Source organism: Podospora pseudopauciseta, assembly GCF_035222475.1.
Source record: "Podospora pseudopauciseta strain CBS 411.78 chromosome 7 map unlocalized CBS411.78m_7, whole genome shotgun sequence".
Taxonomy (NCBI): domain Eukaryota; kingdom Fungi; phylum Ascomycota; class Sordariomycetes; order Sordariales; family Podosporaceae; genus Podospora; species Podospora pseudopauciseta.
The window spans coordinates 3160946-3187701 of NW_026946667.1; the positions used below are offsets into that span (position 1 = coordinate 3160946).

General features: G+C 44.7%; 8 protein-coding genes across 8 annotated transcripts; 1 reads left to right on the plus strand and 7 right to left on the minus strand.

Annotated features, from left to right (window-relative positions):
- Positions 1-2435: 2435 nt before the first annotated feature.
- On the minus strand, positions 2436-2866 carry QC763_700935 (uncharacterized protein; the record flags this gene model as incomplete). Its single annotated transcript, XM_062915111.1, has 3 exons — positions 2436-2502; positions 2565-2608; positions 2705-2866. The coding sequence occupies 3 exons, from the start codon at positions 2864-2866 to the stop codon at positions 2436-2438; spliced, it is 273 nt and encodes a 90-aa protein (XP_062762256.1).
- Positions 2867-5067: 2201 nt separating this feature from the next.
- QC763_700932 (uncharacterized protein) lies at positions 5068-5536 on the minus strand (the record flags this gene model as incomplete). The annotated part of the gene is made up of 2 exons (XM_062915110.1): positions 5068-5320; positions 5427-5536. 2 exons carry the CDS (start codon positions 5534-5536, stop codon positions 5068-5070), a joined length of 363 nt encoding a protein of 120 aa, XP_062762257.1.
- A 452-nt stretch (positions 5537-5988) lies between these two features.
- On the minus strand, positions 5989-6519 carry QC763_700930 (uncharacterized protein; the record flags this gene model as incomplete). Its single annotated transcript, XM_062915109.1, has 2 exons — positions 5989-6032; positions 6069-6519. The coding sequence occupies 2 exons, from the start codon at positions 6517-6519 to the stop codon at positions 5989-5991; spliced, it is 495 nt and encodes a 164-aa protein (XP_062762258.1).
- Positions 6520-7190: 671 nt separating this feature from the next.
- On the minus strand, positions 7191-9480 carry QC763_700920 (uncharacterized protein; the record flags this gene model as incomplete). Its single annotated transcript, XM_062915108.1, has 3 exons — positions 7191-7904; positions 7969-8434; positions 8495-9480. 3 exons carry the CDS (start codon positions 9478-9480, stop codon positions 7347-7349), a joined length of 2010 nt encoding a protein of 669 aa, XP_062762259.1. The 3' UTR covers positions 7191-7346.
- A 2155-nt stretch (positions 9481-11635) lies between these two features.
- QC763_700910 (uncharacterized protein) lies at positions 11636-14056 on the plus strand. Its single transcript, XM_062915107.1, has 6 exons — positions 11636-12293; positions 12350-12621; positions 12672-12781; positions 12908-12968; positions 13027-13635; positions 13696-14056. The coding sequence occupies exons 1-6, from the start codon at positions 12158-12160 to the stop codon at positions 13957-13959; spliced, it is 1452 nt and encodes a 483-aa protein (XP_062762260.1). The 5' UTR covers positions 11636-12157; the 3' UTR covers positions 13960-14056.
- RHOBTB1 (Rho-related BTB domain-containing protein 1) lies at positions 13940-15758 on the minus strand (the record flags this gene model as incomplete). The annotated part of the gene is made up of 2 exons (XM_062915106.1): positions 13940-14384; positions 14445-15758. The coding sequence occupies 2 exons, from the start codon at positions 15756-15758 to the stop codon at positions 14265-14267; spliced, it is 1434 nt and encodes a 477-aa protein (XP_062762261.1). The 3' UTR covers positions 13940-14264.
- Positions 15759-16173: 415 nt separating this feature from the next.
- QC763_700890 (uncharacterized protein) lies at positions 16174-18039 on the minus strand (the record flags this gene model as incomplete). The annotated part of the gene is made up of 4 exons (XM_062915105.1): positions 16999-18039; positions 16558-16940; positions 16348-16503; positions 16174-16291 (listed from the first exon to the last, which is right to left on the minus strand). The coding sequence occupies exons 1-4, from the start codon at positions 17851-17853 to the stop codon at positions 16174-16176; spliced, it is 1512 nt and encodes a 503-aa protein (XP_062762262.1). The 5' UTR covers positions 17854-18039.
- A 451-nt stretch (positions 18040-18490) lies between these two features.
- Positions 18491-18805, minus strand: QC763_700885 (uncharacterized protein; the record flags this gene model as incomplete). The annotated part of the gene is made up of 1 exon (XM_062915104.1): positions 18491-18805. One exon carries the CDS (start codon positions 18803-18805, stop codon positions 18491-18493), a length of 315 nt encoding a protein of 104 aa, XP_062762263.1.
- Between the last annotated feature and the right edge of the window lie 7951 nt (positions 18806-26756).

The following is a 26756-nucleotide window of genomic DNA, read 5'->3' on the forward strand; positions in this document are numbered from 1 at the left end:
ATCATCATGGTTGCGGTCCTTAAGGATTTTGACCTTGAATCCTGGTGTCAGCAGCCTGATGCCAAGCATCGCCAGCGGATGAGAAGCTGACGCCGAGGACTGATGCGATGAGAAGGGCTACCCCTATTTGACATGGCTCCCTGTTCGATCTTCAGCAAACTGGCAAGGATCGGCTTTTGCCCAGCGCTTTCTGAGCAAGTGCCCGTTGTTGATCCACTGGCCCATCAAACCCTTTTCAGCCATTAATAGTGGGTTCTGGAACTGCCATTCCTTAGTTGTCCTCGTGGTAGAGTAAGAACTATAAAGGTAGCGCGCTGCCTTGCTTGGTGGAGCGGCTATGGGGTTGAGATCACGGCAGTTCTATTTTCGGCGAATAATGGAGCTGCTTTTGGGAGGCTGTGGTTTTCCAGACAGGGGCAAAAGGCTTGAAAGACTGCAGCCTGAAGTGGCGGCCTTTTGAGACCCAGGATCGGGATGAGCGATGTTGCGCTTGTTTCTGACGTTTTTGATCTTGATTGGCTTTGCTGCTTGGTATAAGGATTTAAGCTCTTTGATCGAAAGCCAAGCGAGAGCCAAGGGAGCCAAGTGCTGAGCCAAGTCCACTGGTGTTACGGGTGGAACACGGTTAAGTCGGCATCAGGACTGTGGTCCAAAGGTTGAGGTGAGAACTGAACTGGTGCAAACTGCCCTGTGGTGTGAGTTGGCGAAGGGGAGCGAGGAAAAGAAGAGAATATGGCGACCTTCTACCACACCCTCCCTGATTCCCTTTTGCTCAAGCACCATAATGACTAGCTGTGGTGTTTGCGTACCAGGTGGCTTTTCTTATCAGATTAGCTCTATATAATCAATTTCTTCACGTGGAGGCATTACTCACTATCTTTCAAGGTACCTATTAATCAACATTTTGAAACACATTTACTATCTTCCAACGCCTGTTACATCTGGCACTACAATACAAAACAGGATAGCCGATGCGCCGAAGTTATTTGAGCACGGAGACCTTCGATAGGGACGCGAAGTGGTTGTTCAAATGCTGCCTCGTGTCCGTCGACAGAACCAGCTTCTCATCACCAGCCATGAAACATGGCCGCAACCCATTCCCCCAGACCAAGAGAGTATCCGGCTGCACCATACTACCAGCCTCGTCCAACACCACAGCCTCGGCGGTCCCGTTGAAATCCGCATACTGCTTGTCGCCGGCGGCATGTGGATCGTACAAACCACATCGGCCTCCTTGATCACCATCCCTAAGAGTCTGATGATCTTGATCTCCAGATCACGTGCGCTCTCCGCCGATTGTTGGCCCAAATCTGTTTCCTGCTCACCTTCAACCCAAGTAACAATCTCTGCGAACTGATGGTCAGCGCGGATGGACTCTCTGAGCTTCCTGAGACGATAGGGCAAAAGGAAAGTGTTTCTTTCTAGCTGCTTCAGGGTGAACCACAACCAGAATGCAGCGGATAGCTTGAACTGCCACTTGTTGGCAAATGATTGCCCCCCACCATGGCAGCAAGCGTCTGGGTCATGCCAGTTCCAGCACACCCCAGGATGACATAGACGCCCATGCGAGCCACGGTAAAATATTCACGAGTTCATCTCGCAGTCCCTCAACCACGTAGCCAAGGCAGAGCTCCTTCGGCGTGGGGTAAATGTTGTCCACAACAGAGAAGCAAGGAAGTGACTGGGGCCGCCGAAGTGCCATGGTCGCCATGCCGTCCACAGGCTCATCTCCTGTTGCCTCCCTCGACGATGGCCGAAGGTTCATGTTGGCAGTTGCCAGAGACTTCCAGAACCCAGAACCGGTGAGAAGGTCGCGCTTGAGCAAGTGCTTGAACCAGTCGTCGGGGTTGAAGTCCCGGTCGTATGGGTTACAACCGAACGCATTGTAAACAACGTTAACTCTTCTCTTGGCAATACTGAGACCCACGTCGAACTTAGGTAGATTTGCTGAAGACTCGGATAGTTCTTGGGGGCCCTCTGGCGAATTCCGAAGCCCAAGTCAAACCAATCGGGGCGTCGAACTATTAGGACAAGATCCGGGCGCGGCCTTATAGTGTTGTACTTATCCGTATCCAGGTAATACGGGGGCCAGACTTTGGTGTCCCTGTCCATCTCGGGGTCGTCCTCAATCTCAGTGGAAGAGGGCAACTTCAGTGGAAGACGGCAACTCGAAAGCAATGTCAAACCGAGCATTAACCGCGCCAACACAGCGATCGATTAACGACTTGAACCGGAGACGATTAGAACCCTACAGACGCAAAGCGTTAGCAAACGAAAAATAACAACACGACAGCTCGTTCCCAAGCCCTCACATCCGGCTCCTAGCCACACAACAGTTCGTTTGCAGACCCTCACATCCATCTCCTAGCCCTCGTTCCAGATTCCCAATCTCTCGCTCATGCCCCCGAGTCGCTTGCTCATGCCCCTAATTATCACTAACAAACGCAATCCCTCTCTGGAGCCTTTGGCATGAGCTCGTTATACTTGGCGATGTCCCATGGCCTAAGAGAAATGTCAGTTCTAGTGCATTGACAAACCAGGACACGAAATGCAATGCAACTTACCCGAACAGATACCCATTGAAAATGAGCGCCTTGTCCAAAGGCAACTTGCCGAAGAACCAGTTGTTGGTGTGCCTTACACAATCGAGAGATAGGACAACGAGGGTGAACCGTCATCGGGCAGCAAATTCCAGCAGACGCACTCCATCAAAAAGACCATTGTTGAAAAGGGCCTTGTCGTCGGCGTCGGTGGCAGTGGTGGTCGGCATCCCGAGGTTGACCAACTGAGCAGACTTGCCATCCTTGACGTTAATGACAATCTCAGCGAGCTTCGATGGGTCCACTCGCTCGCCTTTGTTCACCATGGGCTGGAGAAGAGCCCTCTTGGTGGCTGACAGGGGCACAGCACGGGCAATAAACTCGCCATGTTAGACCCTGAAATCCAACCGCTGAGCACTGGTGATCTCTTCACGGGAGCTGAAGTAGGTTGTTGAATCCGAAGGACTGCAAGGAATCGTGATCATAAATCCAACGAATGGTCGAGCAAGATTATCCGCCTGCTAACCGTTGATGAACTGAGTCCATTGGTGGTAAATATTTGGCCTGCGGGGGTGGCCAACCATGGTCTGTGAACAGGCAGCCTTCAGGGCTGGAACCGACAGGCAGCGGAATCTGGCTTGGGAAGAGTGGAAGGTCCGAAGACTGCTTCAATAAGAATGGGAAAGCACGTCGCTGAGCGGAGTAATGACCACGGTCGAATGGCATCAGGGATCAAAACACAACGGGGAAGGAACGCATAGACACGGCCGATGAGCAGCACACCCGACTCGATAAGATAATGGTATAAATTCGTTTTTCTTAGCTCGCACCATGGTGTAGTCCGAGACTTGAATGTTCAATACATGACGCGATCACAAAACCTCTTCCGGCTCGACCACGGCTCAAAACACCTGCCCTCCCACTGAATCGTCGTCCCTTCTTTCAGGGAATACTCTTGATTAACACGAACCACCTTTGCTTCGCGTTTTAGGGCCTCCCCATACGCAGCCAGATATCTGGCCCCAGTGCTGGAGTAATTGAATGGTAGATCACCGGCCCAAGTATTGTAGTTAAACTGTGACTTGACCGTGATTCCCTCGAGCTCCACGTCGGTCAAGCGTCTCAAGGCCATATTTTGAAGCTGTTCATCCAGCTGTTCCATCGGCTGAAAGCACGAAAACGTGCCCGATGAAGCGGGGAAAACAATCGATATGGTTTTCAGAGCTGGTAGCCGACCTGGTTCGCGCGTGTAAACGGGTATCTCACCCATTATTCCTGCTTGGCCCAACGGTAGCGCAATGTGCTGAACTTTTGATGCCCAATACTGGCATGATTCGTGTCTTATGAAGTATTCGAAGGCATCGGATATGGTCATGTACAGGATGTCGATTTCCGGGTTAAAATCCCGGATGGGACCAGGCGACCTCAACGCCACGTCGTGGGCCTCGGTGTTGGTTTGAAGAAGGGCTTGGTTGTAGGGCTCCTGGACAACTAACCGAGGTGGTGAAATGGTTTGGTTGTCTTGTGACATGTGCTGCTTGGTGTAGAAGCTGATGCCTGGGGTGAGCGAGACCGACGGAGTATTTCCAGCGGTGGAAGCAGCAATGCTCCAGATCTCTCGTCGAATCTCAGCTGGTAGGCGTGGGAAGGCTGTGAAGTTCACCTTCTGAGACGCGCCTTGATCTGGTGCTGTGAGTGAAATGGGCATTGTGACTCGAACCAAGTTGCAAAGTACGCGCGCGGCTGAAGTTGAGGTCAAAGTTTCCAAACAATCGGTTCAATAGCTGTACTTGTAGCTCAATGGTACAGGAATGATAAAGTCTCAAGGAGGCCTACAGGTAAGCCGGTTGGCTGCCTCGCCGTGGTGTCGCTGCGCCACTATGCTCCGCGCGTAAGGCGAACTCACAGAGCTGCAACAGCGAAAAAAAAGCATAAACACTTGTAAATTCTGAGGTGAATCCATAGCAATGTCAGCCCTGCCAAAAGACTGTATCATGTAATGAGAAGCTTCGTCAGTTTGCCGCACCATGCTCCTCGCCTTCAACATCCCCAAACTCCGCCACGAAAGAAGCTCGTGTGCATTGCCACAGTGGTGTTGAGTTGCCCAATGTCTTTGATGTGCAAACGTAAAGCAGGGCAATAGGCGTCTTTGAAGTAAACCTGCATCAAATTAAAAGGCGTGTATATTAAATAGAGATAAAAATAGACATGGTCTTGTCAGTAAACGTTGTAATCAGTGTCAGCAAGACCATCGGCCCTCCCTAGCCTCCGTTCCAATGAGTATTGTCCAGAGAGACCCGACTCTGTCCTTATCGTCATAAATCGTGACCGTCGTGTGGAGACTTCAAGAGGTGTACTGGGTTCCAATCTCGGAAATTCACCTCCGGGTTGATGTCATCGGGCCGGTGATGCTTGGCACGGACCTCGGGACAGCTCCGGGACTCCACTGCATCCGACCTGGCGATCATGGCGTATCGGCAGCATGACGCTTGATCCCATCAAATATTCCCTGCTCTTTGGTGTCCATTTATCGGCCTGAGATCTTCTCCCACAGACTGGATCCCTTTCGAGGATGGGCGGGTTCGACGGGTTTAAGTTGACTCCCCGTCAGCTTGTTGATGGCATCCAGTACCTTCAGGTGTTCTGTCTTGAGCGCCTCAAAGTCCTCGTCGAGCTGCTTATGCCACGGATATAAAACGGTCACCTGGAAACACAGCGCTGTAGTGGCAACGGCAAAGTTCGTGATGCTGACAAGCCTGGTGATGAAGGCCATTTTTAATCTGTTGAAACAAGCGAGCGGTGATTGTCTGCCACAACTGATCTAATCGAGTACTGGATATTAGCAACGACTTGCATGATGCGCAATCTTGTCAAAATTATACGTACGGGACTGTCCGGTTGAGCGGAACTGAGGGGGAGTTGGACCTTGAAGAAAAGTTCAAGAAGGGAGAAAACGATAGAGCGGGGAGTTGCTGTTTATTAGTGCGGCGACGCATTCGCCGACACCCGGAGTGACAGCGGATGGATCATGGATGACACGAGCTTCAGGTTCAATCTGTGGCAAAACTGGCGAGGGCCCCATAAGTTCACAACACGACAGGGATGGATGATTAGACGTCTTCTCGCGTTGTATCAGATGAATCATCGTCCCAAATGATTTGTCCTTGCAGTGACTGATTGATGCTGGCGGGAAAAGGGACAGGAAGAGGTTGCCTCGGTATTATCATCCACGTGTCCAAGTAGGGTGAGATTTCGTGATCCGGACCCAATGCCGGCGCCCACGCCGCAGCGGACCGAGACCAAATGCGGCGTTTTAGGTATAGCTTGAGACAACAAGTCCGTGTCGCCGGGTGAAGACGGCGTTTGGACCCACACTGCCGTCCGGTCTCGTGGGGTCAGAGTCATGCTAAGTTCCCAAGTGGCGTGATAGCAACCAAACGTGTATCAATCAATTCTCATTGAACACCCGGGCACGTAGCCAGGCGGCAGCGTCTTGGATACCATGCGGAGAGTGAAATCAATGCCCACCAGTCGGGTACTCCCGCCATTCCACCTGAGCATCGAAGCTTGAGAGGCTGTTCCGGACCTCCCGTCCATTCTGGACCCTAGAAAGAGGGTCGTTGGTGCAGTGTTGCACCAGCACGGGTGTCGTCCGCACTGCGTTGTCGTCCTCAGGGACCTCGGCCAGATCCAATATCGATCTCATTTTGGCTAATGTTCTGCCGGAAAAGGGCATCCTCCCACTGAAGACCATGAGACCCCCAAGGCCTTTGGCTACGTTGAGAACTGTATGCACAGCCGTCGCGCCGCCCTGACTCAGCCCTGCAAGGACGACTTTCTCTCGCTGTCCACCCAAGCTGGCCACCTCCCTGTTCACAAGCAATCGGATACTTGCGACGCTTTCCTTCAGGCCCTCGATTTGGAGTTCTTCCTTTTGGTGTAAATTGGCAATGTCCCAGGTGTCAAACCATTGCGACATGCGGGCGCCGGGGAATCTAACAGGAGAGCGCAACTCGCTTTGAGGGAAGACCCAACGGACCGAGAGAAACAGCTCAGGGAGGGATCGTGATTCCCCATTCCGGGAAAGAGTGCATAAAGTTTCTGGCTGTGTCTCCGCGGCCGTGAAGGAAGATTATGGTATTTTCGTGTCCTGCGGTCGGAGGGATGGTGCAGATAGACAGCATCGCCATCTTGCTGGTTCGGGATACACGGGAACAAACTGTGGGTCACCCGCCTGGAGCAGCCAATTCAGGGTGTCGTCACGTTATCATATCCTAGGGTTAGGGTTAAACACAGTCCCTCGTCAAGCTTTGGATTGTTCCAAGGTACCTGCCCAGGTACAAGTTTAAGAGGCATAAAGGTATACAAGGTCTCAATTTTCCTCTTTTTGAATTTGTAGAGAAAACAACATAAGCAAGTTGGGGCCCCAACTTGTCGAATGAACGACTGATATGAAACAGGTCCCTAGTTCCCTTCCTTTCGATACGTTTAGTTGTCCACCTGACTTTTCCAAATCTCCATTCAACCGTCCACAATCATGTGACCTTCTTCGACATGATTACCTACGCGTTTACACCGAGATGGCCATGGCAGGCGAGGCGGCCACTCTGGTTGCTGACAATAAGTAATGAACGCTATCATTTGTACAAAGGCCCTAATAAAAGATGCTAATTAAACTTTTCAAGCTGGTGAAGAGATGTTTAAAGATAGTTGATCGAGAGGCTCTTCTTCTTAGGTGCATTTGTAGCTGGGCCGCGGCCGGTTCCCTCCATCACTCGCATCACCGATACCGTATTGTCATCCTGTCTACACGTCCAACTTATCGATCAGCGACCACATTCCATCCCATTCCCAATAGTCAACCATGCCTTCTCGACTTTCGGTAATCATATGCATTTTCCCAGCGGAGCTCCCTTGCACCAGACTCCAGACTTGTTTTACCTCTTGACCCGGGCCAGCTGTTACCCTTTGGATCATTTCCCACTGTTCTCCCATTTGTGGACGCCATCGCCAGTGCTCCACAGACCCATTAACGGCAACAACCAACTGAAAGCCGCACGGAGTAGTCTCATCCTTTGTGTCAAAATTGTCCTGGATCATGACGGGAACTGCGTCCCCTGGGACTCCTTCTCCGAAAGCCTCGCCCTCATTCCATGTGTCCGACTTTCCTTCTCTCCAGAACGTTTGCATCTTGCCGTTTTTCCGAACGGCAACTGTGTAAAGATTGCCGTCAGAGTTTCCGGAAAGATCATACATGTCGAATCCAATGTTGGATTGCACAAGGCTTGCACCACTCTGGGTGATGTTCTTTGCAATTGGCGACTGCATCATTTTCCAGGCTGTGGACTGAGGCTCTTGCCGGTACTATTCGGTGATGACCTTGGTTAGTTCAAACCCAACACGCCTGATCCGCCGGTAGGCCACTAACCTCATTTAAAGTCCCATCGATATGCCTTACTACAAGTAGCAAGGACCCGTCATCAATCTGCGTGAATCCCGTGAATCCATCCACTTTCGATTGCCCCAGGCTCGACACCTGCGACCACTTCTTGTCCGTGTAGGTCCACTGCTGTATGCTTTTATCCTCAGTAACAGCCACAGCATGGAAGTCTCGATTTCTGGAGGTTCCAATGATGGACGGCTGACCAAGGACACCCACACCCTCATCGCTTGACAGCTGTGACACCTCGATCCATTCACCAGTGTCGCCGTTCCTCGAGATGTGTCTAATGCCCTTGACCGGATCAGACAAAAGCAGCTCAAAGTTCCTATGAGTCTCTCCGTCCCCGGACTGCATCATGTTCCCGCTTTGGTGCCTCCTCCGAGTCCAAGGGTCGGGGTTAACGTTTCTGAGGCCATATTTGACCCAAATATCGATGTTCGCATTATCGTATCTGGGTACAGCCTTGGTTAGCCCTTTTAACTTCAGCCAACACAGAACAGAACAGACTTACGCAAAATAAACAAACCCTCCGTCACCCCAGGCCTTGCCCCAAGAATTCTTCATGATCCACGCCCCTCTTTCATCATCATAACCAACCACCAGGGCGATGTGGTTGCCCGTATTGCCTGATGCACCGTCCCACGCATACACATGATGTGGATTCGTTGGGTCAGGCTTCCACTCACCAAAGTTGTCATACAGGATAAATGTTGCCACGATAGGTCCGTACTCATGGAGCCACCTCTTTTGATCCTCGATGGCACCAATAGCTTGGAAATTCCCGATATGCGTAGTTCTCCCCGACCGGTCACTACAGTGGACATGCGCTGTTGTACTGTCTTGATAGGGATCGCACGCCCAGTCAGCAATGCCTGGCTTCTCACCCCCGTGGGTCGAGGAGTTAGTATTCCCTGCAACATACTGCAGTGTCGCTTCTGCACTGCCGGTAGTCTCACAAATCGCCCCGATACCATCGTGAACGTCTGCCTCGCTTCGCTTTGACCAGACAGAGTGTTCTATCCTGACTTGGGATTCGATGAGGGCTGTCACGGCAAAGGCCCAGCAAGACTGGCAGACTCCTTGGTCTTGAGTGGTGGTGATGAAGTTGACCCCTGATCGGTTGCGCCAGTCTACCACGGGTGGTAGAGAACTCGAGGCAACTTTGATGTTTGCGGCAGAAACTTTCTTGCTTGACGAGTGTTGAGCCTGGGGAAAGTCGCTCGATGGCTGAAAGATGGGAGCTCCAATGTCACTCCACTCAATGGGGGGTACTGAAGAAGCAGGGACTGGGGCAGGCCACGCTATACCTTTGCGCGGAGGAAGCGCATGGACGCCTGGTATTGTAAAAAGCGAAAGAAACAGCAGCTCAACCAAAGCCATGTCGTTCATGATGAAATCGCCTCCAAGAGAGAAACTTTTTCCATCAGATGCCGTCCATTCACGCAAAAAGAGAATCTTTTGTTGATTTAAATTTAAACTATTTCTATAATGCGGCATTTGCAGCCAGGAAGCATTACACGGACAGATCTTCCCGTGCCCACAGAATTCAATGTTCGTTTGCTCGAGTGTAGTTCCGAAGACAGCCCTACTCGGACCTCTTATTGATGATCAATTTTTTCACCACCATGAACCCAGTTCCGGCGTTCTCTTCCACCAATGGTCGCAAGATCAACCGAACCGCCGTGGATCGAACCTGGTTCGACCCATGCCAGATCTCGCGTAGATCACCCGATGAGCCGTCTGAAACGCGGTAGAGACTCCACATCGGCACACGCATTCAGCCGTCTGTTTGGATGCGGGATTGCATCAACCGGTGGAAATCAGAACTTAATAGGACTTAACTATAGATTTTGTGGATACCCATCACGATTCCGGCTTTTGTAAGGAACAGAAGGAAGAATGGAAAGTGCTGCTAGGGGTATGCTGACAAGAGAATAAGAGACATCGATATGGTATAAAGTGGTGAAGAGAAAGAATATACGCATCTCTCCCATCTTTAGATATCTAGTAACTATCTTTAAATACCTACTTAATATCTTTAGATACTTATTTATTATTTTTAAAGCCATCGTAGTTCTCTTTGGGGAAATCTCAAGTATGTTTTAGTGCCACTATCTTGCGAGTAAGAAGTCATCACCCTCTGTTAATAATTACCTTAGGTGTTCTAACACGAAAGAACGCCCTTCTAAAGACAAGGTCTACTTTTTGATATACTTCGATAAGTTCCAGTAAATAACGGATTCCTTAGCCACTCAATCCATGATATATTGATCCCTGTTGGTTTTACGCTAATCTTTTTCCACGAAAAGGTGTTGCAAGATCGCCTCCTAAAAGCAACTCCCTACCTAGGTACCAGGTAAACAAACTCCACGAGTAGCCCGCTCCTCATCACGAGTGGACTGTGACAGTACCTCCGTTGTTGAAAGCACTGAGCTTCCTTCTCTCGATGCTCGGTAGCATGGGATTCATCGTGAAATCTGCAATTCTAGAATGGCTGACAAACCCATCTCCCAGCAAAAGGGAGATCGTCAGAGAAATTATTTCATGGCTTACATATCGAAATGGGTTACATTTAAGAGAGTAGGTAGGTAAATATAAGATGAATGGGGGCATAGATAGGAGCGCATATAGACCTATAACATTAAGTAAGGAAGCAGACATCCTGTGGGAGGATGAGTTGCTCCCGGATTCAGTTAGTTTGCTCTTAGGGCTTCCGCCCTGTCGGCCAGGCACAAGTTTTGTTAGTCTAGATATGTCTTCTGCTCTCCGGAGATATTTTTCCTGGTGCTGCTCAACATCATCACTTTTCTCACAGTTCAGCTGGCGCTCCACACATCCGCTACGAATCATGTGTTACCCCAAGAATAGGAGGTATTTTTTGCGATGCAGGTGGGGGTTTCGAGTGATGGTTCCAACTTGCGGCGAAGAGATCGAGATTCAACAGGTTGAAAAGCAGGTTTTGACCAGACCTGTGGGGAGGAGATGGGCCGTGGGAGTTGCGCTGTTCAGTTCCAGCTAGACCAAGTACGCCTAGTGGATAGTGGGTGGGTGGTTGAGCGTTCAATCCTTGAAAATATCCGTTGTAAAACCAAGGCAGCAAACTTGCACATGCCCGTACGGATGCACAACATTTCTCTCCATATCGGTGGAGTTTGGCCTTGACTCGCAACCCACCCGATCCTTGTAGGGACGAAAGTTCCTCTGTTCGGGTCCGGGAACCATTGGCATCTCGGTTGGGTTGGAGGTGTGTGTAAGGTAGGTGGCTTCATCGTGCATTGGGGGGTTACCATCAACCATTGAGCTGCTATCGTCGGTTTTCGTTTCTAAGACGTACTCGGTCCTGCAACTCCAGTTCATGTAGACCGACGTAACTGAAGATAGAAATCCATGGTAAGGCGGGTCGTATTCGGGCGTTGCTTGCCATGTTTTATGCAGCTCAGAGCTGGAGAGCTGAAGCTAGCTGATGGGGAGTCGGCATGCAGACCATCTGAGACAGGCATTTCCGCCTGCAGATCCTGCAAATCGCCACTCTTTATGGCTAAGCGTTTCGGTGTCCGAAATTCTGGTTCCTGATTCTCATCATCAGCAAAGCCGCATCCCGCATCATACCACCATCAACATGCCACCTTCGGCTTCCGCTATCGGGTTGGCAGGTGGATTCTTGCAAGGTCCCCCACCATTTTTGACACCGATTTTGTGGCGGGCGAGTCGCCGCGGGCCGTCCAGGAGTGCAGTAGCTCAACCGCCAAGCATCTTGACCATCTTGATAGCTGTCAGATGCTGCGCAATCCTGGTATTAGCGTGGGGCTCCCGTGGGATCGTCACAGGCATTACTCTGTATTTGGTCTGGTGCCTGATAGTGATAGTTCTCGCTGGCATGATCCCTCACCCGCTCCCAGACTACCATTGGGTCGAGGATCCGGCATCGTTCCCCTATAGGCGATCCAAGTTTCCCTCAGACCCCACGACGACTAGGTAACTTAGGTAGGCAGGTAGCGAGAGGAGTAGACACTGAAAGATGCAGCGTGACGTGAGGAGACGGGCATTTCAAATTCCCGGGAGCCCATCTTCATAAAGTAGCCGTTCTCCTTCAGTCTCGGATGGCTAGAGGTGTGCTGCAGACTGCCAGTCCAGTGTGTGTTGTTGTGCAACGATCAACCGCATAATCCATACCATGGTTCGTGTTCTGGCCATTCTCGGAGCCATCGCCTTCGGCCTCGGCTGTGCGAATGCCACTGTCTTCCCATACACATCAGTTTGCGAACAAATCAACGGAAATCTCACCAGTGCGAGTGATGTGATCTTCCCAAGTAAGACACCTGCAGAGAGCTGATTCGGTCTTTTGCAACTAACCATTCGCGAGCAGTCCAGGCGGTCACGTACCAGAAAGAGACCCAACATTGGTTCCTATCCTCAGATCAAAACCCTTCCTGTGTGGTTCGCGTTGGGTCCAGTCAAGATATCTCCAGAGTTCTTCAGATCATCCGAGACACAAAGACCCCTTTTGCCGTCCAGTCTGGGGGCCATGCCTCCAATCCAGGCTTCTCTAGCACCACAGGCGTCCACATTTCCCTATCACTACTGGACCAGGTAGTCCTTTCTCCCGACAAGAAGACGGCGGAAATTGGGTTCGGCCAGGTAGGTCCAACAATCCAGAACAAGATGGGCACCTACTGATATAGCGATAGACCTGGGCCGATGTTTATGACAAGCTTGAACCACACGGACTCAACGTCGTAGGAGGGAGGGTGATTGGACCTGGTATCGGTGGCTTCACTCTAGGAGGCGGCTATTCATGGTGAGTCTCTTCTGTCACGCGTATCCTGCGTTGTGGTGTCGGATGCCGATTGCTCTTTTCCTGACATGATCAACATCATGCATGAGGAAACACCATTTCGGACAACAGTATTTAACCCCTGGGTAGGAAGACGAATCAGTTCGGGCTTACCTGTGATACGGTCGAGCTCTTCAACATTGTCCTTCCGGTCAGTACCTATGCTTGTCCCCTTGTCCGGCCCTACCTATTCTAACATTCCGTCACAGAACGGCACAGTCACCACGGCGAGCCCAAGTTACAATCAAGACCTATTCTTTGCCCTCAAGGGCGGCAAGAATCGCTTTGGTATTGTGACCTCGGCAATTTTCCGAACTCACCCTCAAGGTCGAGTCTGGGGTGGACTCCGTATCTACCCCTCTACCTCTGTCCCAGCCCTTCTCAACGCCACGCGTCTCTTTCAAACGGAGAACACGGACCCCAAGGCGGGACTCATCACCACTCTCGAGGGTGGCGCCCTTGGCACTACGGCGCTTGTTCTCATGTTTTACGATGGCCCTGAGAAGCCCCCCATTTTCGACCTCTTCGATGGCATCCCTTTTCTGGTTAGCGGGACGCTCCCCAATCGCAAGTGGACCAACTTCATCGCCAGCTTTCCCGCCGAGCTGAAGCTGAACCTCCGGGGAACCTTCGCCAGCGTGTCGACTTCGACACTGACCTCGAGGTTCCTAGACGCCATCAAGAATGAGACGGACTCGATTGGGTTGACCAAGGGCTTGAAGACCGGCACGACAGTGTCATACGACATAGAACCTTTCACCCAGTACGGTGTACATGCCACCGACAGCGCTTTCCCCCACGCTGACTCCCCTCTGCCTGTAAGTCATAACATCAACCCCTTGCCACTAACCGTGACCCTAACACTGACTGGTCATTAGCTGAATCTTTACTTCTCCTGGGCCAGCGCTGCCCACGATGAGTATTGGTATAACCGGATGAAGCAGTCAATTGCTACGCTTAAGCAGGTGGCTATTGAGGAGGGTATCTACTCAGAATCTTTCACTTCGTATCCAAACTATGCGATCTCGGGGACAACGGCAGAGGAGCTCTACGGCGAGGCTAATGCGGAGAGACTGAGAGAAATTAGAGACATCTATGACCCCGAAAAGGTCATGGATCTTGCGGGGGGATTTGAGATTTGAAGCAATGTACCCAAGGTACTAATGTAATTACTGTTCAATTTCAGTGGTCGAGAAGACCACTAGATGCTAGAAGGAAAATGTAAAATATTGTGGCGCCTTGTTCTTTTCCGGTTGTCATACCCTGTTGTGATGAAATGTGCGTTTGGTAGCTACCCAACCCCTTTTCTTCACCTCCATAGTTGCCTCTCGGCTCATTGGTAGGATATTGCGAATGTCAGTGATAGGACACGCTTTGGTGCTTCGCATCCAGCTGTTTGCGAACTCGTCCTGTTTCACGGTTCCCTGTGGTGGTTCGCGGCACACTTTCATCCATCATTCTGCTGCCCCATAAAGTCCTTTACAATTTCCGTGACCCTACTTCTCCTTTTAACGCGAGTCGGTGTTGCTGGTGGCGGTTGGTTAGACCGAACAGCGGTTCGCAACGTCTGCTTTAGGTCAGTTCCTTTGACCTAAATTGTTAATTTTGCTATGAGATGAGCACCCACGAATTCTAGTAGTTCGCGCACCCCAAATCCAGTCTCTGGATCACAAAAAAAGTAGCTTGTGGCTCCAATGTCCTTTGTAATGCAGAGAGGGACGAAGTCATCCGAGTCTTGCGGTTCTTGGAATGGACCGGCGGCTGCGTCTTCATCTGGATTCTTCAGTCCAACCAACACAAGGGGTACCTCCGGACAATAGCTTTTAATTTCCCATGTCCACTTTCCCAGGATCGCGTCTTTAGCGGCGGTAGGATTCTCGGCGCGGAAGCACAAAAGAACTACGTCAGCCCCGTTGTATGAGAAAGGTCTCAGTTTGTCGTAGTCTTCCTGTCCTGACGTGTCTTTCAGCTCAAGTTGAAGGTCGACTCCGTCTACTTGGCAGCCGATGACGCAGCTATCAAAGACTGTTGGGCTGTATGGTCCTGGAAGTCTGTTATATGCGAAAGCGCTGAGAAGGCGTGTTTTGCCCGCATTTCGGTCCCCTACAACCACACACTTGAATTTCGTGCGAATCGGGGACTCTTTGAGTGGAGAGGCGGGTTGGAAAGCCCGATCTTGGTTGAAGGTCAAAGTTTCGTCGATGGTTGACACAGAAGTCTCGACGTCGTGTCCTTTCCGGATGCTAGCGGAGCGGATCGAGTTGAGACGCAGACTGACGGTATCAGAGATGAGATCTTCGTCGTTTTGTGAGGCAAGAGCAATCTCTTCCAGTGTCTCTAGATCGTCAACTTCGGATATCTCAACCTCAACGATATGGCGTTGTTTGAGAGCGATATCTCCGAAGCAGCGAGTCATGGCTTCAAGATCGTCGTTCAAATCTTTAAGATGCTGGATCAGTTGTGCAAAATGTTCTCTGTCCGAAATAGCCCACGAAGCGGTATTCCAAAGTCGGGAGGCTCTTTGTTGTTTCTTCCAGAAGAAAAAAGGGCGGCTTGTACCCAGGGAGCTTGAACCCAACAATTGTAGGGCCGGTGCACGATTGCTACCACGCTGCTTTGGTGGCACCAGCCCATATCGATTTCTGAGAAGCGACTCATCCTGGAATAGGTCCTTGATACACTCCAGAGTGGCTGTTACTCTTGATCGTAGCACGGGATCATCGAGTCGTTTGTCGTACTGCTCCATGCCCATCCCCGATAAGCCACAAGCCTTGCCCCAAGAGAGTAATCGTAGCTCTTGGTTGTCGAATTTCGTCTCGAGCAGCTTAAAGTCCCTTTCCAATCGAGCTCCCCGCCGAACCAACTGATAACACCCGGCGCATGTTGTGAATAGGCCTGCCAGCCCTATCACACCAATAGCGAGGCCGGCCGTTTCGGCCATTGTTGGTGGAATGTTAGTCAAACGGAGATTCTGCAAATGAAGGGTGGAGCGCAGGACCCGCAACGTTTTGTCCTCTCCTGGGTCAACTCGGACTTGGCAGTGACAGATTCTGGGGGGCCAAGGAAGCCGGGCAGTGCAGGGAGGCACAGCATCCCAACGTAGTATGCACCTGCTGCTGCTGTGGGGAAGCCATCAACAGTCTACCCTAACCCTGTTTTATGGGCGATTCATATGCTGACAAAATTGAACCTTCCTCGACTCCTACAAAAGGATGTTAGGTATCTTTTAAGATCTCGTAACTATCTCTCCAAGGCATAACAACTGTCTTTGAAGGCCTCATTATATCTTTCAATAGGTACCCTCACCAGCAGTCCCAGCTTTCTTACCTACGACACATCATGTCCTTCCACTGCGCTTATATATCACCATGCCTTTTCCCGATAGGATTCACAGGATTAAAAAATGCAAAGTGTCCAAGAGGATCGTACTTTTTCTTGAGCTGCTTGAGCTTCTTCAGCCTCCAAGGCTCATATCTGCATTAGGACCGTTAGCGTGCTACATGCTTGACCGGTCAAGGAGAAAAACATACCCGTAAAGAGCCTGAACAGGCTCATCACCATGGGCATAGTTGACGTAAGTCTTCTTTTTGCTCGAGCCGGATGCCGCCAAGTACATCTCTCGGGACCATTTCTTGGCCTTTTCGTCAAGGGTGGCATTGCCCTTTTGCCAGAATATCGCCGGTGCACTATTCCAAGGTCAGCATTGGCGAACAGCTCTATCTGGTCGTTGTGGGACATACAAAAGCAATCTCTCCCCTCGAAGAGCAAATGCCGTACTCTTGTCAGGAACAGCCTGGACAGCTTGTGTAGAGTATCCCTCCAGGATACAGAAGCTGGTTTGAAAGGCGGGCTCTGTCATGAGTGTGGCGGCGAACGCATCATACCACTTCCGCAGGGATTTCACATCATACTGGTCCACATCTATCCCTCTCAACATACGGTTTCCTTGTCCGTCGGTTTGGCATGCATACTGGTCAGCCGCGTATCCCAAGCTCGGGCTTAGCTCGGGGTAATCAACTTCCGCAGAGGAGTATGCATCCGGCTTGAGGTCGTGAGTGTCCTTGGAAAGCTTTTTGAGCTCGGAAAAAGGGCCGTTGTAGATCCACTGGAACTGCACTATCGGCTATTTCTGTCTGTCAGCATTAAGCCAGCTTTCTGCACTCGCTGGGAAGCCCAATTACCTTCTCTGCGTCCACGGCCGGGTTCAAGAACCAAGTCCCCCACATCAGCAACCTCGGATCCCCCTTCCCATCAAGCTTCTTGTTTGCGTACTTGTATACCTCCTCCAACCTCTCACTCTTGAACGTGAAAGTCTCGATGCTCCATTTCGGCTCCTTGACATCATAAACCCTGTACTTCATTTCACTCACAATGCCAAAGTTGTGACCAGCGCCCCTCATCCCCCAGAACAGCTCTTTGTGTTTTTTGTCATTCACAACCACCACCTCCCCATCCGCAAGGACGACCCTCAACTCCAGCACTTGATCGGCCATCAGGCCATACTGGCCTTGAAACCAGTTATGGCCTCCGCCGAGCGCAGGGCTGACCGCACCGACGCATCCACAGCCACCAGTGCCAGTCTGTTTGCCCCTCTTCCAAAGGTAGTCAAGAACATCTTTTGACTTCATCCCCCCTCCGATCGTCGCCCATTTGCCCGACTTATCGAGGTCGATCTTGCGATTGAGGGACGATAGGGAGATGCCAATTCCGTGGAAACGTCCCAGGCCATAATCCGAACCGTGGGTTTGGGAGAAGGCAAAGAAGGGGATTTGGTGCTGGTTCGCGTACTTTACCGATTCGGCGATGTCGCGTTCCTCGGCGACTTGGATGATGGCGGAATAACTCGGGCGGGAGAGTTCATTCCAACGCTTTGATGCGCTCGGCCAAAGAGACGACGAAGGCAGCAAGATCTTGGCAGTCGGAGAGAGCCTGGGTGTTAGTTCGGAGAGGATGTCCGATGGGATGGCAGTGTAGGCTGCCGCGGTGAAAGAAGAGAGCAGCACGGAGGCTAGAATGGCGAGCGAGGACGACCACATTTTGGCGGGTTTGAGATGGAATACAAAGCTTCAGCCATCGTCAACGAACACGTACGCAGACGGGCGGACTGTTAAATAACCATTACACGACATCGGAAGAGTATTATCGAGCTCCGAGACTACGTGTATAGGATCACATACACTGGGCGAGAGAACCCCGCAGTGAAACAGAGCTGAGAAGACGGACTATCGATCAATACACAGCGGAATAGTACACGACAGTCCCGAACTAACGAATCACGGAGGTTTTCGCCCCCACTGGCGAGCATCTGGCGGCTCCGATTGGAACACTGCCCGGGTGGCTCGTTGGGGGCGGTGTTCATGTCGTACTGCCATCGCTGTACCACGGCACGATTTAAGAAAGGGGTGTCATGACTCAGGCGAGGTCTCAGTTCTGTCTAGATAAGGTAGGCAAGGTAGGTAAAATCTTGAGGTATTGAAACTCTTGAGTCCATAAGAGAAAAAATACTGAATAACACTAGGTAGGAACGCCAAAAGACGTACCAGTGGAAGGAACCAGAACCTGACCGTAAGTAAAGTGAGCTGGTGTCTTGGTGATGCAATAAATACATTGGCGATATTGTGGTGCTGCCCCCTTGTCCACCCCGTGCAGGGATGTGTGCCTATCAGACTGAACTTAGAGAATAATGGCACCGGCCCCAACTATCACACCGGCAACGAGGAGTCCGCTACTCCTCACAATCATCTCGCTTGCCCCCGACTTTGGCTGGTCATCCTCGTCATCAGAATCCGAATCGTCGTCTCCAAAGACCTCATTGAAGCCAAAGGTCTTGTTCTTGCGGTTGATGTCGAAGCTGACACCGCCGCTGACGCTGGCTTGGAAGCCGGTATTGCTTGGGGTTGCCGTTACACCTTTGTCGGGGCTATCCTGGGCTGTGGTGAGGGTGGCAAAGAGGCCAAGGAGACTAACAAGAGAAAGGGTGTACTTCATTTTGATAGGGCGATGGATAAGATCATAGGTTTGTGGTGATATTTGTAAAGAGCTTGTGTTTTGAGTGATTGTTAATTCCTACAATGAACCGAAAGGACCTTTGCAACCCATCGTCTTATATCTCTTCGGTTTCCAAGTCAAAAGTACTGCATTGATTCCAAGTTGCCCATGGCCTTGAATCTCGCCGCCCAAATGGTCGATTGTGTGACCAGAAACAACTCACCCACAATTTGTTTCCTTGGTCCAAACATGGGCGGCCGTCGATATTTTTGAACGGGGTATACTTTTCATCTCTTCGCCACCTGGTTGACGCGTCCCCGGCCAAGGTCGATCAGCTACACACCAGCCAAGTTATGCATAACTGTATTAGTGAAATGACTAGGACTGGTCAATAGGTAGGGCTGGCGGTTGAGGGGTGGTTGCATAATGGCGGGTTGGGCGCGATCCGGGCCGCCATCCGGTTTCAGGAGGCAGTTGGCCAGATGACTCCACCTTTGGCGGTTGCAGGACAAAATAAGTAGCACGGGACAATACCTCAAGAGATAGTTCATAGGTCTTAGAAAATGATCGATAGACTTAAAAGATTATTATGAGGCCCATTTTTTCATTTTTTTTTTTTAAATAGGTGCAAGTTGGTGTATGATGCTTTAGCTAGCTAGGTACCTTGGGAAGTAACAGGTTCACAAAACGTTTATATTTTATTTTTTATAGTTAGCAATCTAGAATATATTATCGCTATATCCGGAAACGGCAACCTTCCCAACCTAGTATAGTGCGCCATTAGATTCGTGTCCTTATACAGTCTCCCCGCGCCCGCCGCATAAATAGAGTCCCTCCTCTCCGACGTCTCTCTTTTATATATACTTTCGACATTTTCTCCTCCCCCGTATTCCCCTTTCGCTCGATTCCTCGCCTCCTTATTTACTTCGCTTTTCCCCCTTTCTTTTCGTCTATAGCCCGCTTATTTAATATCGTCCGCGCTTCGATATTTATTATACTAAAATAAATACTTTACCCTTATCCTCTTTAGCGGCTTATAATTATACTCCTTATTATATTACTTATTGAAATTTTTTCGGCCTTCTGTAACGAACCCCTATCTAGAACTTCTAAAAGGGATATCGGTTAAAGGCACTTCTAAATAATCTTAATTCGGTATAGCTAAATAGTATATAATAAAATATTTCGATATAAATACTAGATACTATAAATATAATTTAAATTATATACTATAGAACTATCTATTTATATTAGTTAGTTCCTTTATATATATAGTTTTTACGCTAAGCCTAGTACCGTTCTGGATCGATTAACTTAACTTTCGATTCTATCGATACTATTACCTTTAGAGTTAGCTCTTTTAGATCGATCCTCGATTTTACTAATCCTATTTTAATTAGTCCTTACTTATATACTAACGATTAGTCCGTAGTACGCTCTATACCCTACTAGGTATTAAGCCGTAATACGACGCTTCCCCTCTTAGGCCGAAGTCCCGTCGGCCTAACCTACTTTTCTATATTTACTAATATTTATAAATTCTTTTTTTTTTCCTTTATTTCCCTACACTCTATAATATTTAACTATATAAGTAAGGCGCGACCCGGTACTAAACCTCTACACCTAAAAATAGCGGATCGCGATAAACTACTTACTTTAGTATTACAATTTATTACTATTATAAAGCGTATTTATTTCTTTTGCGAAAAACGTAGTTTCTCTTACAAAATCTCTCCCTCCGTTTCCGAGCGTTACGCTACTTATATATAGTATAATTAGTCCCTTTATAATACTTATAAATTATCCGTTTAATAATTCCGTAAGGTTATTACTTAATATAATTAGATAAAGATAGAGATAGTAAAGGTTAAGTCCTAATATATTATTTTAGATTAGAAAATTAATCGTTTATACCTATAGAAATAAATATAGTTTAAGCGAATAGCTACGGCTATTTCCTATAGCCTTAATAGTATAGAAAAGCTAAAGTATATTAAGTAAAAGGAAGCCGCGCTAATTATATAGTTTACTTTACCGTTTAGTAATATTCCTTTACTTTCTTTAGCCCCCGCTTCTCCGGATCCCTAAAGCCGTTTCCCGGCGAAGTCTTTTACCCCTATCCCGCTTAACTTTTCCTTCCTAGATCCTACCTTAGGCTTCGACTAGCCGCCTAACTTCTCTTTAGATCCGGGCGTAGCCGGTCCTTCTTTCCTAGCCGTATTAAATATTATTAATAATATACTTTTTATTTCCCGAGGTACTTAAAGCGCGTAATACTATTTATATTTAGTCCCCTTTATACTTTTTAACTTCGTAATATAGTATATAATACGTCGATTATTACGTCGAAGGCGTAGGTTCGATTCCTATTAAGGTTTTAGCTCCGTCTTATAGTATTTAGCTATAGGCCGGAGCTAAATTTTTTTTATTTATTTAGATTTTAGTTAGTCCGGATATCGTTAGTAAAATTCTTTTTACTTATTTAGGTAATTAAGGTATATCTATAATTTCCACGAGTTATTTATAGCCGGATATCCTAACTAGCTAACTAAATACTTTAATTAGCTTTTATTAAACTATAAATTTAATATTTCTTTTATATTATATTTCTTTTCTTCGTCCTTTACTACTATTTATATATTAGCCTTTTTTATATATAGTACGGGTTCTAAAAGTAAGATATAAAAGGTATATAACTATAGACGTATCGTACTAAGTAACTTTAATTCGAATACCGTTTCCGATATTTTCCTTTTAACTTTAAATAGTCTTACTCTCCTATAATCTAGCTTCTTACTAAGTCTTTTAGTACGTAAATTACGTATAAAAAAAATACTATATTTCTTCTTTTAAAGTAAGGTCCTTCGAGCCTTTTAATATTATAGTATTTCCGTATCCTTTCCTTTATAAACTTTAATTTTTACTTAAGCTTACCGTAAAATATATATATTTTATTTACCTTAACTTTAGCTTTAAATACTTTAACCGTAGGTCCCTACTATAAGTTTGCCTTATAGCCGAAATTTGTAAAGAACGGTATAGTTTTAGTTATTTCGGTTAGTAATATATTATATATTAATTATACCGTAAATAATAGTTTAACCTAATTATCTTATTTAAAATTAATATAATTCCGTAGGTATTATTTTACGATTTAATTAAGCCGTTTCGTTTAACCGTCCGTTTAAGGGTAATAGGCCGAAGACACTTTACTTATTACCTTTAGCCTCGTTATTAACGCTTTTTAAAACTTCGATATAAATTTAATATCGCGGTCCGTAATAAATTTCTTTAATTATATATATATTACTATAATGTACCGTAATACTATATCCGTTAATTATTTTACCGACTAAGTTTCCTTATAAAGTAAGAAATATACTTATTTAATAAATCTATTAATTACCGTTAATATACTATCGTACTTAACGCTAGTTACTATATCCTTAAACTTTAGTAATTTAATAATAAAGTCTATCGTAACTAAACTTTATAGCCGTTTTACTATTAGTAATAGCTTTAAAAATCTATAGGGCTTATACTTTATAACCTTCGTTCTCTCGTACGTATAGTATAACTAAATAACTTCCTTAACGTTATCTTTAATCCTTAGCTAATTAAAGTACTACTTAATTTTTTTTATAGTCTTAGCGATACCTATATATCCTCCGAACTTCGATACGTAAATCTTTATTATTAATACTATCCTATTACCTAGCTTTACGTACGCTCGATTCTTATACTATAGTCTTCCTTAACTATCTTTCTAAATACCCTATAGCTTTAGCTTTTCCTATTAGTATTACTCTATAATATCGTTACCTAACTTCCTTTAGTATTTATTAAAAATAGTTTTTTTACGATATACTACGTAATACTTTATTTACGGCTATAGTAGATACTTAAAAGTATTATCCGGCGCTTCCTTAAGTAATAGTAGTAACTTTTTAAGTATATCCTTATAGTAGTCGGCTCGCCGGTTAAATACGTTTACCTTAACGTTTTCCGAGCCTTTCTTATAGTTAATTTAAAAATTAAATTTTAAAAGAAACTCTAACTATCGTATTTACCGTGCGTTAAGGACCTTTATAGTAGTAAAGTACTATAGGTTTTTATAATTCGTATAGACCTATACTTTATACTTAATACCATTAAAGTATAGCTTTTACTCCTTGAACGTTTCGATAATAGCGAGTAGCTCCTTATTATAGATTAGGTAGTTTTAACGTGCTCCTTCGAGTTTTTTCGAAAAGAAAGTTACCGGGTATAGCTTACCGTCGTCGTCTCGCTACCCTAATTATCTACTAATCGTATAGTCTAATATATCCGCCTCGATTTTAAATAGTCGATTAGGGTCTAGTAATTTAAGTACCGGGTCCTTTAAAATAGCCTTTTTTAGCTTCTAGAAAGCCTATTTTTTTTCTTGCCTTTACCAGAACTTTACGTCTTTCTTAGTTAAATAGTTAAGTAGCCTCGCGATACTTATATAGCTCCGGATAAATATCCGATAGAAGTTTATAAACTTTAAAAATTCCCTAACGTATATTTATAATTACGGTATAAACTAATCTTTAACTATTACGATTTTCCTAAGCTCTATACGAACTTTACTTAGCGATATTAAATATCTTAAATATACTATCTTTTATATGTAAAACTCGCTTTTCTCTTTATTAATTAAAAGTCTGGCTCCGTATAGCACGTTAAATATCTCTCGTATTAGTTTAGGGTGCGGCTACAGGCCTAAGGGTTTGAGTAAGGAAGTGGGGCTCTCGGAGGATTCGGAGGTTTAGGGGTTATATATATAAGCGGTCTGCTTCGGACATTCTATTTTAGGAAGATTATCGACTTTTATTTCTTTATATTTTTGTACCTTGCACGCGTGCAGGCAATTCTGGCCCTCTAATTAGGCCGATTAGGTGCTTATTATATAGTCTGCGAGCCTATAAAGTCTTTTCTTTATCCTACGTAGAGTGCGGCCTACGAGCGAGCTACTGTTACGGAGGTGCGCTTATTTATATATCCTATTAAGGGTATATTTATAGTATTATAGTTGGTTTATATGTTTTTTTATTATTTTAAATAGAGGTCGTGCCCGGATTAAGTAAAGTTTAAGGTCTAAACTAGATTTAAAAGTCTTAGGTATTAAAGGAAGTACGAAACTATAAACGATAATAAATATTAATAACTTTATTAAATCCCGCGAGGTTCGATAAAAATAATTTATATTTATTTAATTAAATATATATTTTTTATTATAGGTTAAATACCGAGTTTTCTATTTATGTATAGAGAATTAAGTATATAGTCCGGGTAAGACTTAGTAGTAAACTAAGAGTATTAATCGAAATTAATTTATTAGTAAATTTTATTTCGGCGGTAATTATTAAAGTTCTTTTTTATCTTTAACTAAGAGGAATCCTTTTAGTATATTATTTAGCGGTAATAAATAATCGAAGGGGTTTCCGGGTTAACCTAACTTAAAATAATAGGGACTTAAAAGTAAAGAAAAAGGGATACTTTCCTTTTAATTTAAGTAAAAGTAATTTATTTTTACTTATTAAAGTTATAAAAAATAATTATTTTTTTATTTCTAATAATATATATAAGGAAGAAGTTATATTATTAATATAAATATAATAGTAATTATTAATTATTAATATATTTAATAATATTTTATTTATCGCCTTAACTAGTTTTTTTAATAATAATTAAATATATTAAACTCCTACGGCTCGTTCTGTAATAAAAACGGTTAGTTTAATAATTAAATTCTTAAAATTATCGCTATTCGTCCTTTCTTTAATTATAAACTATATTTATTATAAAAATATTAAGACCCTTCGCCTTTTTTTTAATTAAAGTAACTTAATTATAAATCCTAACGCTCTTAATATACTAGGTAAACCTTATATTAACCTAAATCCTATTATTAGGAACTATATAGCGGCTTTTACTCGATATACTAAATATCCTACTTTTTTTTTTAACTTCGCATATTAATTTTAATAACCCGGATACTTTTATTTTATAGGAGCTTATTCCGACTACCGTTATTTCTAGGGGTCCCCTACGTCTAATCGGCCGACCCCCTATCCTATAATACCTATATACTTTCTTTAATATAAATTCTTTAATCCGAAAAAAATCGGTTTTAAAAATAATTTTAAAAATAAATATTTTATAGAATATTTAAAGCGTTTTAAAAATACTTATAAAAAGTATTAGGTTATAAAATTTACTTTTTATATTTATAAGTTTAAATTTTAATATAACTTTAACGTAGGAAAATAAATCGATAAATATATAGACTTACCTATACCTATTAATATTTAACCTATTTTAGTTACTTACCTTAAATGCCTTTTTAAGATATATAACCCTCGGTAAAATAAGGATATCTATAGGGAGCTGGATAACTTTTATATTAAAGTTATTTTTAAAGGAGTAGGTAAGTTAAGGAAGGTTATTTTTAATTATTTTAAGCTACTTTCTCGAATACCGACTAAAAAGAAAGAAATAATAAAAGCTAGGGTTACTAACTACTTTTAAATAAAATTCTTCGAGTCTATAAAAATAATTTTTATTAACCGAAAAGGATTTAAATATCGCTTAAAATCTATAAATTTTATTATTTAGAGCGACTAAATTAATAATATAATCGAAGATAAGTATAATATAAAAAGAAAAATCTATAAGGAAAATAAATTAATTATTATACTTTCCTTTATTACCTTTAATTAAACGGCGGAAGTATTTAATTAGTATATAGCGGTTAACGCTATAGTAAATAGAGAAATAGTATTATAGTATTTAAGGGTAAATATTTATAGTAGCTTTTTTATACCGGGAAATAATAAATTTAAGGTAATAAAGACCCGTATTTAATATTTAAAAAACTAAGTACTTTACTCTCCGGATTTCGGTATTAGCCTTAACGGGAAAATAGATTTATCCTTTAATACCTTTTCCTTAATTAATATTAAAACTTAATTCGGAAAATTAAAAGGATAATACCGTAATAGTCCTCCGCTACTAAAAAAATACTTTTAGTATAGTAAATTTAGCTATTACGTTAAGTCGACGGAATATTTAAAGAAGAAATATAATAAAGTATAAAAACTATACTATATTAAAAAAGGTAAAGTATATATCGGTAAGAAAGAGTAGCTAGATAGTAAAAAAGTATAGTTTAATTAAAAGGATATAAAGAAAGCGTAGCGTAAAGGGAAGGTTAGCGATTTAATTCGCGTAGTAATTTCGCTAAAATTAAAACTAAATAAAGCTTATAAAGCTTATACGAAATGGGCTAAATACTAGGAAGCTCGTAAGGGTAAAGGATATAAGCTTAAAGTTTTTTTAATTAAAGGGAGGAAATAAATAGCTATTTAGATAATTAGGACTATAAATATCCGGTTAAATAGGATTTATAAATACTTTAAACCCTATGGATTATTTAACGAGAATTTAGTTAGTAACTATATTATTAAGAATACTTTATAACGCTACTTAAAAGAAAAGTAATTATTTAAAAGTATTTTAAAGCGCTCTAATAAAGTTTTAATAGTTATTTATAATTAAAAGATAAAAGTAAAAGTAAGTGCGTAGAAAATAAAAAGAGTAAGGATCGAGGATATACCGGAAGAAAATACGGATAACCTAATTTTAGTTAAAAATCCGAAAATAGTATTTACCCCCGCGTAGGAAAAGCCAAAAGTAGTTAAGGAGGGAGTTTTGTCCAATTAAAAAGATAAAGTCTGGAGTAGTTTAAAGTTATTTAATAGTAAGGTAAAGGACCTAGAAGAAGCTTAAAGTTACTTAATAATAAAGTAAAGGATCTAGGATATTATATTACCGAGAAAGCTAAAAAGTATACTTACGGTTAAACTAAGTTTATATTAGAAAAGTATTATAAAGTTTTATTTATATTTACTTACCGGTTAATAAACTA